Consider the following 14,616-nt stretch of genomic DNA (forward strand, 5'->3'; position numbering starts at 1 on the left):
GCTATTTGAATTCCTAAAAGTATGTCTGAGTATGTAGAAATGAAATCAGAGCGGCTTTGTGAGTTTAAAAGTTTCTGTCGGCCGCTATTTGTCATCGGAAAATACCAAGCGCAGAAAGCATCCTATTGCGATATTTTCGATTAAAATTGGCTCTCTTTTTTGATGTATATTTCGAGATTTCTTCAATTAATTTATCATCGAATTTTGGATAAAAGCAAAGGCGTGGGTGAGAAGTGTCTGGGGAAAATGATTTAAAAACAATGTTGTGTCTCTTAGTTTATTCTAAGGAAAAATGTTGTGCAAAAAGTATACATGGAACACTTTTCTGTTGTGCTTCTAGATTTCAAAGTATTTTTGACTGCACTTGTTCGTGAGGAGGCGTTGTCCATTCCACGTGGTGTGATCCATAGTGCATCACGGGCAAGTAGGTCATATGACCGAGTACTTTCAGGTATCCCGTCATTCCTTCAGACTCAATACGAGAAGTCCAAGACGCCAGGGCTCAACCAGGGACTTGCAGGTAATGAAAGGGAAATGGAGAAATGTGGAATAGATCGTGGAATATGGAAAGGAGTGTATGGTGTTGGGTATGGTTGAATAGTGAATAGTGAGGTGAGATGTTTTGCACTATTATTCAACCAAAGCTAGGTGCGATTAGTTGAGATATCATGTGGTTTCTGTAGTGGTTTTGCCAATGTGAGATAAAGTAAGGTAAAGTGAGGCAAGGCCGGGTGACGTGAGGTGAGGCGAGGTATATTGTCATGGTGTTACCAAGAATTTCATCAATAAAGAGCTCTTTTTTTGTTATCCAAGATTTTTTGGCATTAATATGAGTCTATCAGTTGATTTTCCTCACAAAATCACATCATTTATTTATTAGCGGGCTTGTTATTCAGCTACGAGCCGCCGTTCGAGGAGCACTCAGGCAAGCGAGCTCGTCGCTACTTCCTGAACTGTGCCAGGAGCTATCGAAACATGCTTGATTCACTTGTTCATGAGGTACGAACATTGCTGCCAACACATAAGTAATAGCACATACATGATTGAATTAAAACAACTTGTACGCAATGGACGCTATATTACGAAAATGCTTCGTAAAAGATCACCCGCCTATATTTTGACCACCACCCAATCTCTTCTTCTGGACATGTTTCCAAGAAGGTTCTCCAGGATGTTCTGCCGTTATCGCCAAAGCCTTTGTAAAGAGCCTGAACAAGTCTGAATTGCTTTTTTCTCCTTATAGCCGCCTGATTGATACTTAAGTAGGCTCCCTCTCCCCATAAAGCCGTCTGAATGAGACATTAACAGCGCACCTTTCCCATGCCAATTCAGCCGTCTGAATGGTACTTTTAGGTGTCCTCAAGTTCCCATATAGCTGAATGATACTTCAACAGGCTGAACTCTCCTTAGGTCTCCATGAGCCATCTGAATGAGATTTGATGTTGTCTTCCCTTCTCAGGTCCCCGTACAGCCGTCTGAATGGCACCGTAACATGCTACTTCCACACGCGTGGACAGTATTCATGATCAGGCTGTACAGCGCATGCGTGGAGGGCCGTAAAGCGGAGCTACAAATGCAATATAGTCACGGACACATCACTGACCAATCAGAACTACGGGACAAGCTTAACAATGTAGGGCTTTGGTAAGAAATTCGTCACTGATAGACACAATGAGCAACATAGGGCTTTGGTAAGAAATTTGGTGCCGATAAACAAAATGAACAACGTGATGCTTTGGTAAGAAATTTGGTGCCGATAGACAAAATAAACAACGTGATGCTTTGGTAAGAAATTTGGTGCCGATAAACAAAATAAACAACGTGATGCTTTGGTAAGAAATTTGGTGCCGATAAACAAAATGAACAACGTGATGCTTTGGTAAGAATTTGGTGCCGATAAACAAAATCAACAACGTGATGCTTTGGTAAGAAATTTGGTGCCGATAAACAAAATAAACAACGTGATGCTTTAATAAGAAATTTGGTGACGGTAAATAAAATAAACAACGTGATGCTTTGGTAAGAAATTTGGTGCCGATAAATAAAATGAACAACGTGATGATTGGTAAGAAATTTGGTGCCGATAAACAAAATGAACAACGTGATGCTTTGGTAAGAAATTTGGTGCCGATAAACAAAATAAACAACGTGATGCTTTGGTAAGAAATTTGGTGCCGATAAACAAAATAAACAACGTGATGCTTTGGTAAGAAATTTGGTGCCGATAAATAAAATAAACAACGTGATGCTTTGGTAAGAAATTTGGTGCCGATAAATAAAATGAACAACGTGATGAATGGTAAGAAATTTGGTGCCGATAGATAAAATGGACAACGTGATGCTTTGGTAAGAAATTTGGTGCCGATAAACAACGAGATGCTTTGGTAAGAAATTTGGTGCCGATAAACAACGTGATGCTTTGGTTAGAAAATTGGGATTGACAGACCAGTAAAACTTGCGAGTCATAATGTAAGACTATCAAAGACTCTGATTTATGAGCCAATAAAATAATTCTTTTGTAATGTACAGACCAATTACACATCAAATTTGTAACACATTAGCCTATCATAGAAAATTCTCAACATAAAAATCGTAGGACCAGGAGACGTGTTTCTCTAAAACATCTTAGACAATCAGGTACAAGAGTTGTGATTTTGGATCTAATCAGAGAATAGTCCACAGGCATCACACAAGTTTTTAATGCATTAGCCAATTATAGAAAATTATCATAATTCAAATCATAAAACCAGTCAAAGATTTCTTTCTTAAAGTTTTTTAAAAGATCTGGCAAATCTGAGGTAAAATAATGTTGTTTCGTTGATAGGGTACGGGACCAGGTGACAGAACAACTGAAGACAGCATCCAGGTAAAACACCGATTTAAAAGGATGCTCCCGTAGCTTTATTCAATATCAAGTCTTTTTTAATGTAGCGGGAAAATGTTTTTTAGTTCTTGAAGCAATGCTGACACATTTGTTCTACAGAAAAACTTAATACCTATTTTTTTTCAGAAAAACTTTAAAAACTAGTCATTAATAAAGTTATGTGGCAGGATATTTCAAAGTTTATTTTCAGTCAGGTCAATGCTCATTCAGAACTGTTATTGCAAAATTAGTCTTTCCGTATCCCCAAATGCCTTATTATCATCATAGGATTATAAAATATATTTTTAGGGGGGCTAAGGGAAAATTCGTTACCCTAACTCTTTTGCTATTTAGAAGTATTTTCTATTATTCGGTTATGTTGAAGTCGTGGCTTCCTTCCCAAACAGTCATCCCCACCTTACACTCTTTTTTCCCCTCACACCTTTCATTATACAGAGGAAGTCCTTCGGTCCAAGGGAACTCTGTCCTTTCTCTTGCGGGCCTCGCCTATGCTGTATACTCCCACTCCTTCCAGAACACTCTAGAAATGCAGCCAGACCTGAATGACGAGTCTGTTAACGAGGCCCAGGCTCCTTGCGCCAAGGAGTGGTTGCTGATGGTGGCTGACACGCTAATGACAGTACTCGACGGGAATTATAAACCTCGTGGGTCTACCCTTGTCTGGTGCCAGCAGGTTAGAATTGTAACATTTGCCTTTCGTTGATCAATATTTTAGCCCCATCATCATCATTATCATCATCATCATCATCATCATCATCATCATCATCATCATCATCATCATCATCATCATCATCATCATCAAAATCATCATTATCATCATCAACGAATAATTAAACTATCATGACAACCATGATCACCCATCATCATTGTTGTATTTTTCGTCATCATCATCGTCAACAAATACTTACACTATGTTAGTTACCATGATCACCCATCTTCGTTACTGTTCATCATCACCACCATTATAGTAACCATGACCATGATAACTGCTAACGCTTGAAGAGCTCTCGTCAGCTACACCTAAAAGTATAATCTTTATTTACCGAATTCAGTCGAAAACGTCGCAACCGCGTCCCCAAATCAGCCAATTAAAACAAACGCTTTCTCGCACTTGGTACTTTGCTATGATGACAAAATGGCCAGTGACAGAGACGCTAATCCAGGGAGTTTTTGGCAAGCTTACTGTCGACGTCAAACTTCGTATTTAACTTATAAATCTCATACCTGTGTCCCCTACAGGTGTCTTCCGCAAGCAGTACAGCTAGCTCCCTACTTGCCCGTGCCAGTGCTGCTCTGTCCCTCTCACAGTTAGTTCCTGTTCTTGTTGCACTTGATCCTGATCATGTCAAGCAGTATATCGATGCCTTGAGGCTCAGACTTCCGGGACAGACCAAGTAAGTGCATTATACTCACTGCATCTAGAACTATATCAAGGGCTGTAGGCTTAGACTTCCTGGACAGACCAAATACGTGTATTATGATAATTGCCTTATACGCATCTAGAAGTATATCAAGGCCTGTAGGCTTAGACTTCCTGGATAGAACAAGTACGTGCATTATGCTAATTGCCTTATACGCATTAAGAAGTATATCGGGGCCTGTAGGTTTCCTGGACACACGTATACTTATGTAGATTTGTATTGATTCAATAAGCCTAAGGCTTTCAAGAAGTTATGTATAAACCTATTTAAGAAATGTTGTTAATGTAAATGGCAATTCCCAAATATCATCTTTTCTTTCAAAATATACCCTAGTTCTCGTCATATTTTTACCATCATAAATATGTTTAAATTAAATAAAAAATTCGTTTTTTGCTTAATATGATCTTTATCTTACAGGATTGATTTATCTTATATAATTGACACTTTCAGAATTGTTAGTAAGTGGGTTGAGTTTCCCGAGGTGCACTTACTGTGTGTTATTGTTATTATTTTTCGATAGGGCCGGAAGCTCTGCTGTCATCCAAGTGCATTGTGGCCTTGGTCTAGGTCTCTTGCTCAGCAAACTCTACCAAGAGCATTACAGGTTAGAAAATCGAATTAGAATCGAATCTTAGATAGAAAAAAAAATAGAAACCATAATCTTTTTTTTATCCTTTTTAGTGACGTGGCCGGACAAGATGTGAGTACCTGATTTGAGTAATTGTTTTCGTGCAATGCTATTTCATGTTGACATTTTGGGTCCTTAATATTTTATTATACCACTTATATTCCTGCTAGGGGTACATGCTGGTAACGACAGCTCTAGACACTCTCGAAAATGCCGGGTTCTCCACAGATCTAGAAAACACGTGAGTCAGTGATTTACTGCTGGTCATTACCCAAAACATTCTTGGATCCTTACTCTCTGGCCAAAAATACCCTTTTCCTTAAGGCTACGAACGTAACTTTTTCCACTTAAAGGAGTTAGTTACAATGTGTTTTGAATTTCCTTATAGAGTGCTTCATCTGCCCATGAGCACTTGCTCTGATTTGGGAAAATGAAAAATCATCCTTATTTGTAGAGGATGGTCTTGAATGAAACAGTTTCCGAAACCAAACTATTACTACACCCAAATTTTGCTAGCAGTTTTCTGTTCCGCTGTACATATTTCTGAAAGATGGGCTTTTTGCAGAGAGGGGGCATGTCTTGGCATGGGCGTGGCATTGTCCTCCTTGTGCCATGAGAACATCATCGACTCAAGAGTGCACCTTAACACTATCCACCAAAAGCTACAGGGGGTGTTAGATGAGCACCTCGGGGACCCTGATCAGAGACTACAGGTGAGCCCTTGTATACATCGGTATAATAGTATAACTAGAAAGACTACAGGCAAGTTGTAGAAAAATTAGATGGTAAAGGCATGACAAGCTAAAAATCAAAACAAGGTTGAAAAAGTATGTTAGACGCCTCTGAAACAGAGTAGTTGCGCTGACGTTTCAAGTGTAGCCCTCCGACGTAGGGCAACGCCTAGTCGTTTACGGCTGCAACTTTAGATATATGGACCCTAAAAGTCCTAACAGGTGAGCGATATCCAAATGGCACCCTCAAAAGAAGTGGGTACCTTAGATCAATGGTACATTGACGAGAGATTGCAGGTGGGTATATTTGGACCCAGACCAACGATAATAGACGGACCCCTGAAAAAAGATTACAGATGGGCACTCTTGGACCTAGATCAAGGATAACAGATGGGCACTCAAGATATATGGTACCCTTAATAGAGATAACTCTTGGACCCATACCAGAGATTACAGGTGAACACTCTGATGATGTGAAACCCTGACTAGATTCTATGGATAGGCAGTCTAAACGTATGAGATCAAGAAGTAACGATGCGCTCGAGATCTGGACATGGTCTTTATTGGTTTTCGCGTTCCTCACCTGACAGACGAGAAAAAATAAAATAAAGCTCTTTGAGTTTTTTAGTCGTTTGAAGAGTGTGTAATTTTATTGACATTCTCATAATTTTACATTAAAAGAGTCATCCATGTTTTTTTATGGACCCATGCAGACGTTGTGCTTTAACTTCGCACTGGTTACCGCAAGTCTGTTTGAAGTTGGATTGATCTCCATTGAAGAATCCCTCAAATGTGTGAATACGCTGCAAGAACTTACATTGAAACATGACCAGGTAACACATAACTTCAATTCCAAGCAGTACTTTGTCGCACAACTGGCCGTCACGCAAAACATTTTTACATAAGACTTTGTCACCACACTTTTTGTATGCTGTGTACAGCAATGTGCTTACGGACCATGTATCAAGCATAACCATGGAGCTAGTCACACAACATCTAAATACACAATACTTTGTTACAACATTTTTGTCACACAACGTCTACTCACACAACACCTTGTCACACAATAACCTGTCAAGGTGTTTCTAACACACTGTGAATGAAACATTTTTCTTGGAACTCATTATTAACCCACATTTCAGGCATCTGGTGTTTCACTAGCTCTTGGACTTCTCCTACACGAGCTCACTGTGGCAGGGCACTCAGGCGTGACAGAAACCGTCACACAACACCTTAGTATTTGGCGAGGCTGGGTCGATAACAAGGTATATCTTGGGCATCAATCAGATTCTCTTTGTTGGTCACGAATCACCATAGCACTGGATCAGTGACGAGCTTACATGTATCAATCAGATTCTTCTATTGGTCATGAATCACGCAACACCCTAACACTTAAGCTGGTCAGTGACGTACATACCACGTCCACGTCCCACCTAATCTCTGGATCACACAGAGTGACAGACACCGTCACGCAACACCTACTTTCAAGGGATCACACAGAGTGACAGACACCGTTACGCAACACCTACTCTGAAGGGATCACACAGAGTGACAGGCACCGTCACGCAACACCTACTCTCAAGGGATCACACAGAGTGACAGACACCGTTTCGCAACACCTCTGAATTTTTGCAAAGTTTTGAAGAAGACGACATTTGTTGCACGTTCTCGTTAATATTTGTCGACATCCTCTGGATATCTTGATATATCTATTCTGATATAGATATTATAAAAAAGTGAAGTTTGTTGCCCTACTGAAAGTATGCTTTTCCTAGGAGCTCCCCTCCCTAAAGAAGCTTGCAGGTGCGAACGGCCTGATGGGATTGCTTGGTTCAGAGCGAGGATTCTTTCAGATAGATACTGCTCTCACTCCAGACCAGTACGGCCAGGGCGCATGCGCGAGTATCCTCAAACTTATGCAGGCAGTAAGTACAGCTTCATCCATGTGGAATAGAAGACCGAAACACGATTCAGATTTTTTTTTGTTACGGGCTGACTACTAATGTCCAATTATTCGTTATTGGTTATTTGCTTTCTAATTTAGACAATAAAATTGTTAATTATTTTATTACTTTGTTAAGTTTGGTATTCAGATGGGAGATTTATCCAATAATTTTTTAGAAAAAAATGTTCTCTGTTTCTTTTGTCATCGTCACGGATAGCAAAATATCGGTTTTGTATCGTGTTTTAAATATCGCTGGCATCCCACGCAAGTAGCCCATAGGTACCTATTTTTATCTTCTCAGAGGGTCTCGTCACCCCAGGACATAGGCCTGGCAAGCAACATCGCCTGGCTGCTAGGACATGTGTATGCAGCCTCAACATCAACGAACGTGACAAGGACAAGTGGTATGCTAGTGCAAATAGATGCTAATACGCAACGCAACTTGACAGGATTAGCCCGTCGAAAACAAGGGACATTTGAGCTAATTTAGAAGGGATTTCATGGGTTTATTTTCAGAAATTAGCGTAACAATTTTGCTCCTCTTGCCCTTGCTAAAAAAAGGAGATGAGGCAAATTGACAAGTGGCTTATGTTAGGGATTACAAGCGAGATGACATAAAGCGAGTTTGAAAAAAGACATGCTGGAGTTTGGAAGCGGAAGGACAGGGTATGGGTGTGGTGGGCTAATGGAATGTGTTTGAAATTGGAAGTGGCAAGGCGAAAAGGATGAGGCGAGTTGGAGGTGTGGAATCAGAGCCGTAGCAGGCTAAGTTATATTGGGGGGCACAATACAGAAACACTAAGAAAATATGGGGGCTGTGCCACGCCAATAATGGTCATTTTCTTATTATTATTTTTTTAATATTGGGGGGGGGGGGGGGGAACGTGCCCCCAGTGCCCCACCCGCTGATACGGCCTTCTACGGTCCTACGGTATGTAATGGAAAATAGAATGGGATGGGGGAGGGGATTGCTTTACAATTGGCATATGTTGAAAATTGCAAGCTAAAGTGGGAGATGACGCACGTTGACAAGTCGAATATATTTGAGGATAGAAGCGGGTGAGGGGGATGAAGCGAGTTGGAGAAGCGACGTATGTTGTAAATTTGAAGCAGGAAAGAAATATGGCCGAGTTGGAGCTAGGTTGGGCTGGTAAGTGTTGGAGAATGGAAAGGAGGGAGGGGATCGGGCTTATAGCCTGGACCGAGCTTGGGGGAATCAGAGTAAGGGCAATGTCTAGGGCTTTGTTTATTCTGTTTTTCAGTCCCTGATAGCTACACGTATCTGCCCGAGTCCAGTGTTCTGCGCGCTTCCTTTGACTTCTTGGCCAATGCTGGAAAAACAGGTATTGCTTGAAATGTTGTATCTTGTACATCATGTATATTTAGAGTCACATCTAGAAAATGGCAATAGTTGGCCTGTCCTGAAAGACAAAATGACCGACTTCCAGTATTTATGTGTTTTATCAATGTGTGCTTGTCAACGAAAACTCGAAAAAAAAAGCCAATCTCGCTGCCATTGTACGTTACTGCACAATGCTTGCCCAATGCATTTCCATCAACTTATTCAATCGAATAACGATTATCGAGTCACAAATCGTTAATGAAGTTCAGCCGTTAGTAGGGGGTCATTTATTATTTATTATTTTTGTGCCATAAACCTTTGTTTTCAAATGTAGAGAACAAAGTAGTTGTTGAAGACCATTCTTTAATAATAATACCCATTTCTCACAAGTTCCTGGCGTGACAGTGTCTAGTCCTGGCGTGACAGTGTCTAGTCCTAGCGTGACAGATCCTGGCGTGACAGTGTCTTGTCCTGGCGTGACAGTGTCTAGTGCTGCCGTGGATGTTGTGCTGGAGTCGCTACTGACTGGCCCCACCGTTGGACTGCCTCCTGTCAACTGGCCGGCTGTGCTTGGACCGCTCATGAGAAGTAGCGAGTCTGGTAAGACTTCGCTACAATTACAAATACAAATATAACATTTCATTTCCTATTCTGGAAAGTCTAATTGTTGTTGTTTCCTCGTAGGCCTTAGTACGTGCAGGTTGTGTGTGCAGTTTGCCATCGTGCAGGCCAAGTCCTCGTCTAGTTTACCGCCATTCATATCCTCCTGGCTCAGTGCCGGCTTTGATAGCTTGGATGTGAGTTCCAGGCGACTTGGACCAAGAAATCACGTGACACCCAAGATGACAAACGCGCGCGTGCTACGGCTTTTGGCGGGAAAATAACAAGAACAAAAATAAACTTATCAAACGCTTGCGAATCAACCGAAAGTTTCCATGTCACAAAAGGCACATTTTAGGATGCAACCCATTTAATATCCTAAGAGGTTTCTAAACTGATCGAGTTCTAGGGGCAATTGACATTGTCTGTTTTGTTTATACACTCTGACGTCGTTTTGCAATGATATGTTTTTTACGACAGACTCGAGTCGTATTGCGCTGTAGCAAAAAACGGTTTAAAACGGCTTTAAATTCGGTTTCAATTAAGTCTTTCTAATTAAGCCTCTTTTTGTGATCAGGATGAACTGAAGGTAGAGTTGTTCCAGTCCCTCTCTAAGCTCGCTGGTGTTGTTCCTCCCACACGCATGCAGGAGTTCATCCGGGGACCCGCCATAAGGGAGTTCAATCCCTCAAAGGTACCAGACCCAGAATGTTAACATCAGGGAGCACCAGTTATGAATACATTTGACAATCTTTACTTACACATTGATATAAGGTATAGCTACAAATACTATACAAGCTGTAGAAAAACTGGTAGTCTGTGAAGGCGTTGCTTAATGCAGGCATTAAGGCAGCAATGGGTTGAAGTTTACTTTTGGATGACTCCCTGAGACCACTTTCGTTGATGTTTTGTGCATTCAAACGCTTCGACGATGGGTTGATTCTCAAACGTTGGCGAAACAATTCACTGAGGAGTTCAACATACGGCTAAAACTTCAACCCTGTCTCGAATTATTTCCCAATTTTACCATCATGGCAGTTTTCTAATAAATGTGGTGCAGAGGATCATGGGAGTTAAAGCTCGCCAATAAAACTTTGCGCGCCAAGTTAACCACCATGCCTCGTGCGCCAGGCTTTGACTTGAGTTGAGTTGTAGGTAAAAGCGCCGAGAAATTTCATGTCGAACCATTCATAATTTTAAAATGCGAAAGTTTCTATATCTGGGATAATTTTTTTAATTCAAGTTTAGTGGTGACCTCATTAAGATTTTATCTAACGGCGAAAGTTCCCAATATTTTATTAACTAAAGTCATCAAAAGGTTAGAGCATCGATTCCTTTTAGCGAATTTTATCACGGAATATGTGTGTTTGGAATTTTGATGTTTAGGCTTATTCATTCTGAGGAATGTCTATGCATTCAGACATTACGGAAAAACATGACGTGACGCTTTAGATAAGCCCATTTCACACCAAATAAGGCGGATAATTTTTCTGAGTTCTTAGTAACTTTTTGCAAACAAAATATCAAGTGGGACTTTATTTAAATTGATGCGACTTTGTTAAATTGTCATTGAAATTTGAGCTTTTCGTCCCTAAACTGATACACAGGGTAATGATGATCAATGAAAAATTATCTTAAAAAGCCAAAATCTGGTTATGTGCACTTCGGCCTCACGTTATTTGTATTTTGAAAATCAGTCCGTAATACAAGGAACCTATAGCCATTGTAAGAAATTGTGTCTACTCTCTCTATCTGGAATTGCGCGTTTTCCAGGTTTTTCCGTCATGTCATGCATTCACGAATTATGTCTCCGCAGGAGTCTGTCTGCCTTGCGATACTAAGAGGGGTACTGTCAGTAATGACAATGAAAGACCCGCCCCCTTCTGCGATTGGCTGGACGTCCACAACTCTACGTTGTCTCTACGAAAAATATACGCCTGACATGTCTGAGGATACCGCCGACCTTTTTGCGCTATGCCTGGCTGAGATGCAACCCGAGGATGTGGACAAATTAACACAGGTAGCCCGCGCTATGCCTACTTGCCTGTACGTTTTACGGCGGAAGTTAGGGAGGTTATCTAATATGATGTCACCGATTACGTCACCCAACCCCTGCGATCTCTACCATAGGCGTTGCTCTCGGTTCCATCAGCGTCTTAAACGTACGTCTTTCTTGCTCTTCCTTGCACAATAGTCCCCCCTCCTCCTCCCCCAATTAATTATTTGTCGCTTTTGACATCAGGGCGATAGTCCCAAGTTCATCCCGATCCGTTGTCGTCTTGCTCTTTTTTACGAATTGCTATGAGAACCCCCCCCCCTCCCCCACTCCTTCCCTTCCCAAACTAATGGTTTCTCGCTTTTGACATCAGGGCGACAGTCTCAAGTCCATAGCGGTCCGCTGTCGTCTTGTGGGGTCAGGTCGCGCTAAACTCAACTGGATGAACGTGTGCTTGTCCACAATCATGTCGTCAGTCGCACAAGGTTAACGCTTGCAATAAAATAAACTGGCCATTAACATAACTAGCATAAAAACTGGCCATAAAAACTATTCGTGAAAATTATAACTTTATTAATGTATCAATGTATTTTGCTTGTGATTGTGGACATAGGACCAGGCCAAACGTCCTTATTATCTGAGAAGACGTTTCGTTTTTACCAGTAATAATGTATTCTGTGTTATGTAATTGTGTTCTAATTCGCTACACTCAAACGATAGCCTAATTAAAGAAAAAACAGGTAACATTGATGTGTCATGTGTTCCGTCTTCAGATTCCTGTGAGCTGGACCTAGCAGTGTATCACGTTACTAGAGCACTTTCCCAATCTCCCTCTAGCAAAGCAGACGAACGCTTGCAATGGCTGATGGAGCTAACGAGCCATATAAGGAGCTCCGCTTGCGAAAGTATAGTCCAGCCGTCCTCACAGGTGCGTTCATTTTTGCTTTTTAGGTTTCCCTTTATGATCCTCGCGTGACATATCCATGGGCGCGGATACGTATTTATTACTTACTTATGTCAGTCTGAATCTTTGCTTATTATCTGGCTTCAAACTTGCATCACAGTTCTCTTGTTGTTGCAGGCGTTGTCACGGGGACTGGCAGTTCTTTCAAGCGCATGCGCTCATTGGGCTAGCGGTGTTCAATTTCCGGACCTACACATGGTATCACGGGCTCAACAACCAAGCAGTCTCCGGCGTCACTATGCTTTACTGTGCATGCTCCCCGGCAACCTTCTTGAATTACTGAACAGTGAACCGTGGGCTCGGGTTGCGTCCAAGGTTCGCTTGTAACTAATTAGATTATGAATTTGTGTTGTAAAGAAAAGCCGTCACACACTCTCTAGCTATCGTCGATTATTTCCTAAGCTTGCTTATGCTTGGACAGTGCCCATCCTAACATTCCCCGCTTATGTTATGTTACGATATGTTAAAAGTCTTATAATTTCTCCTCAGATGTTTGACTGGCTATTTGCTCTGAGAGACGCGCCCGCAGTCAAGGGTAACGACAAACTGCGGTCTCTTGTCAAAGGTACTACAATCTGATAAAATATCGAAAGGAAGCGATGCCCCCCCCCCCCCCTCCCTGTGTCTTTGAAGGGTGTAAGAAAAGGAAGTTGTGTTTTGGATATAAAAGGATTATATTCCTAATCCAGAATCATTTGTTGGTCGCGCTTAAGGCAACAGTACAACTAGTATACCATTGCAAATCAAACACTGTTTTACATCGTTTTGGTTTAATATTTCTGTTAAAAAGACCCCATCTATAACGAGCCTATTTCTTGTTCAGACTGTATTGTGAATCTCCGCCACAATGATGCGTTCAAGAAAGCTGACGTTTGGACAGAGTCTGTGAAGACTACGACGTGAGAAAGCTCGAAAGGCAGCCTTCAGGTAGAGAAAAATATAGCAATCGCTACATGATCACCTTGGCCGAGTGAGTCCCGGGCATTCGCGTACACGTCAGTCTTTCCCTATTTACGGGGCAGTTAACGAGAAGCGTCGAGTAATCATCGGAAAACGTCGGGTAGTCATCAGAAGGTGTCGAGTAGTCATTGGGAAGTGTCGGGTAGTAATAGAGAAGCGTCGGGTAGTCATCGTGAAGCGTCGGTTAATAATCGGAAAGCGTCGGGTAGTCACCGGTAAGAGAAGGGTAATAATCGGGAAACGTTGGGTAGTTATCGGGAAGCGTCGGGTAGTTATAGGGAAGAGGCCGGATAGTTGTCGGGAAGCGCCGGGTAGTCGTCGGGGAGCGTCGGATAGCCGTTCTGAAGCGTCGGGTAGTCGTCGGGAAGCGTGAGATTGTGTGGCCAATTAAGTGTAAGGCACAGTGTCACATTTTCCCATACATTTGAAAAGCTCATGACTACTAGCGCGAGTCGGGTAAGGGAATGCTGTCGCCAGACTGATCCATCTGTAGTACTCTTATAAAAGGGCGAAGCCCTTGAAATAATAAATAATAATAAAATCACAAATGCTAGCCGTGTGTCTGCTTAACAACTTTATTTTGATTTATACGCTATTGCCCTTTTAGTGTAATGCTAAAATGAGTGCTTAAGAAAAGCGTATGGTAGAATAAAATATCTTCTGAGTTCCCCTTTTTCTCTTGGCCCCTCAATAAATCGTGATAGACAAAGCTTTTGAAGGGGAGAAAACTATTAACAGTATTACTCTTTACGGACTGGCACAACCTTTAAACCTTATTTATAACGACTTCTCCCCATTTTTGTAGGCGAAGGCAATGAGAATTGAATTCAGTAGAAATATCTGAGTTTTTTCCTAATGGTGTCCCAGTAACTAGCGATAAATAATGATAACACTTATAAATCATAGAACAACTTGGACAAAGGGAGTTTTTCATGATAAAAATTGGCTGTGATAATACAGTTCCTGTATGTATTTATTACCCGGACTCGTTCTTCCGCTGCCAAAAGTTAGTGAAGGACAAGAGTTCGTCTCACCTGACGAGGCGTAGCGAGTTTACAAATATCTCCCATATGTCGAGTTGTCATGCGCGCATCCTCCATGCCCTTGGGAAGACGGAGATATCTTGAGTAGAACCAGTCATTGGT

At 41.6% G+C, this 14,616-nt stretch overlaps 1 protein-coding gene across 1 annotated transcript in view; it reads left to right on the plus strand.

Annotated features, from left to right (window-relative positions):
- LOC5509180 (focadhesin) overlaps positions 1-14,024 on the plus strand; it is a 30,423-nt gene extending 16,399 nt beyond the window's left edge. The window contains exons 20-43 of the mRNA XM_032378049.2: positions 341-520; positions 881-999; positions 1,460-1,644; positions 2,825-2,866; positions 3,320-3,557; positions 4,124-4,278; positions 4,826-4,909; positions 4,987-5,005; positions 5,104-5,174; positions 5,499-5,646; positions 6,378-6,497; positions 6,807-6,929; positions 7,440-7,589; positions 7,911-8,013; positions 8,872-8,952; positions 9,342-9,551; positions 9,636-9,748; positions 10,129-10,245; positions 11,368-11,571; positions 11,921-12,032; positions 12,321-12,475; positions 12,629-12,826; positions 13,001-13,076; positions 13,335-14,024. Coding sequence (XP_032233940.2) covers positions 341-520; positions 881-999; positions 1,460-1,644; positions 2,825-2,866; positions 3,320-3,557; positions 4,124-4,278; positions 4,826-4,909; positions 4,987-5,005; positions 5,104-5,174; positions 5,499-5,646; positions 6,378-6,497; positions 6,807-6,929; positions 7,440-7,589; positions 7,911-8,013; positions 8,872-8,952; positions 9,342-9,551; positions 9,636-9,748; positions 10,129-10,245; positions 11,368-11,571; positions 11,921-12,032; positions 12,321-12,475; positions 12,629-12,826; positions 13,001-13,076; positions 13,335-13,414 — 3,083 coding nt within the window. The 3' untranslated portion in view covers positions 13,415-14,024. The remainder of the gene's footprint in view (positions 1-340; positions 521-880; positions 1,000-1,459; positions 1,645-2,824; positions 2,867-3,319; positions 3,558-4,123; positions 4,279-4,825; positions 4,910-4,986; positions 5,006-5,103; positions 5,175-5,498; positions 5,647-6,377; positions 6,498-6,806; positions 6,930-7,439; positions 7,590-7,910; positions 8,014-8,871; positions 8,953-9,341; positions 9,552-9,635; positions 9,749-10,128; positions 10,246-11,367; positions 11,572-11,920; positions 12,033-12,320; positions 12,476-12,628; positions 12,827-13,000; positions 13,077-13,334) is intronic.
- Positions 14,025-14,616: the final 592 nt, after the last annotated feature.

The sequence above is a fragment of the Nematostella vectensis genome, chromosome 5 (genome assembly GCF_932526225.1).
Source record: "Nematostella vectensis chromosome 5, jaNemVect1.1, whole genome shotgun sequence".
Lineage (NCBI taxonomy): Eukaryota > Metazoa > Cnidaria > Anthozoa > Actiniaria > Edwardsiidae > Nematostella > Nematostella vectensis.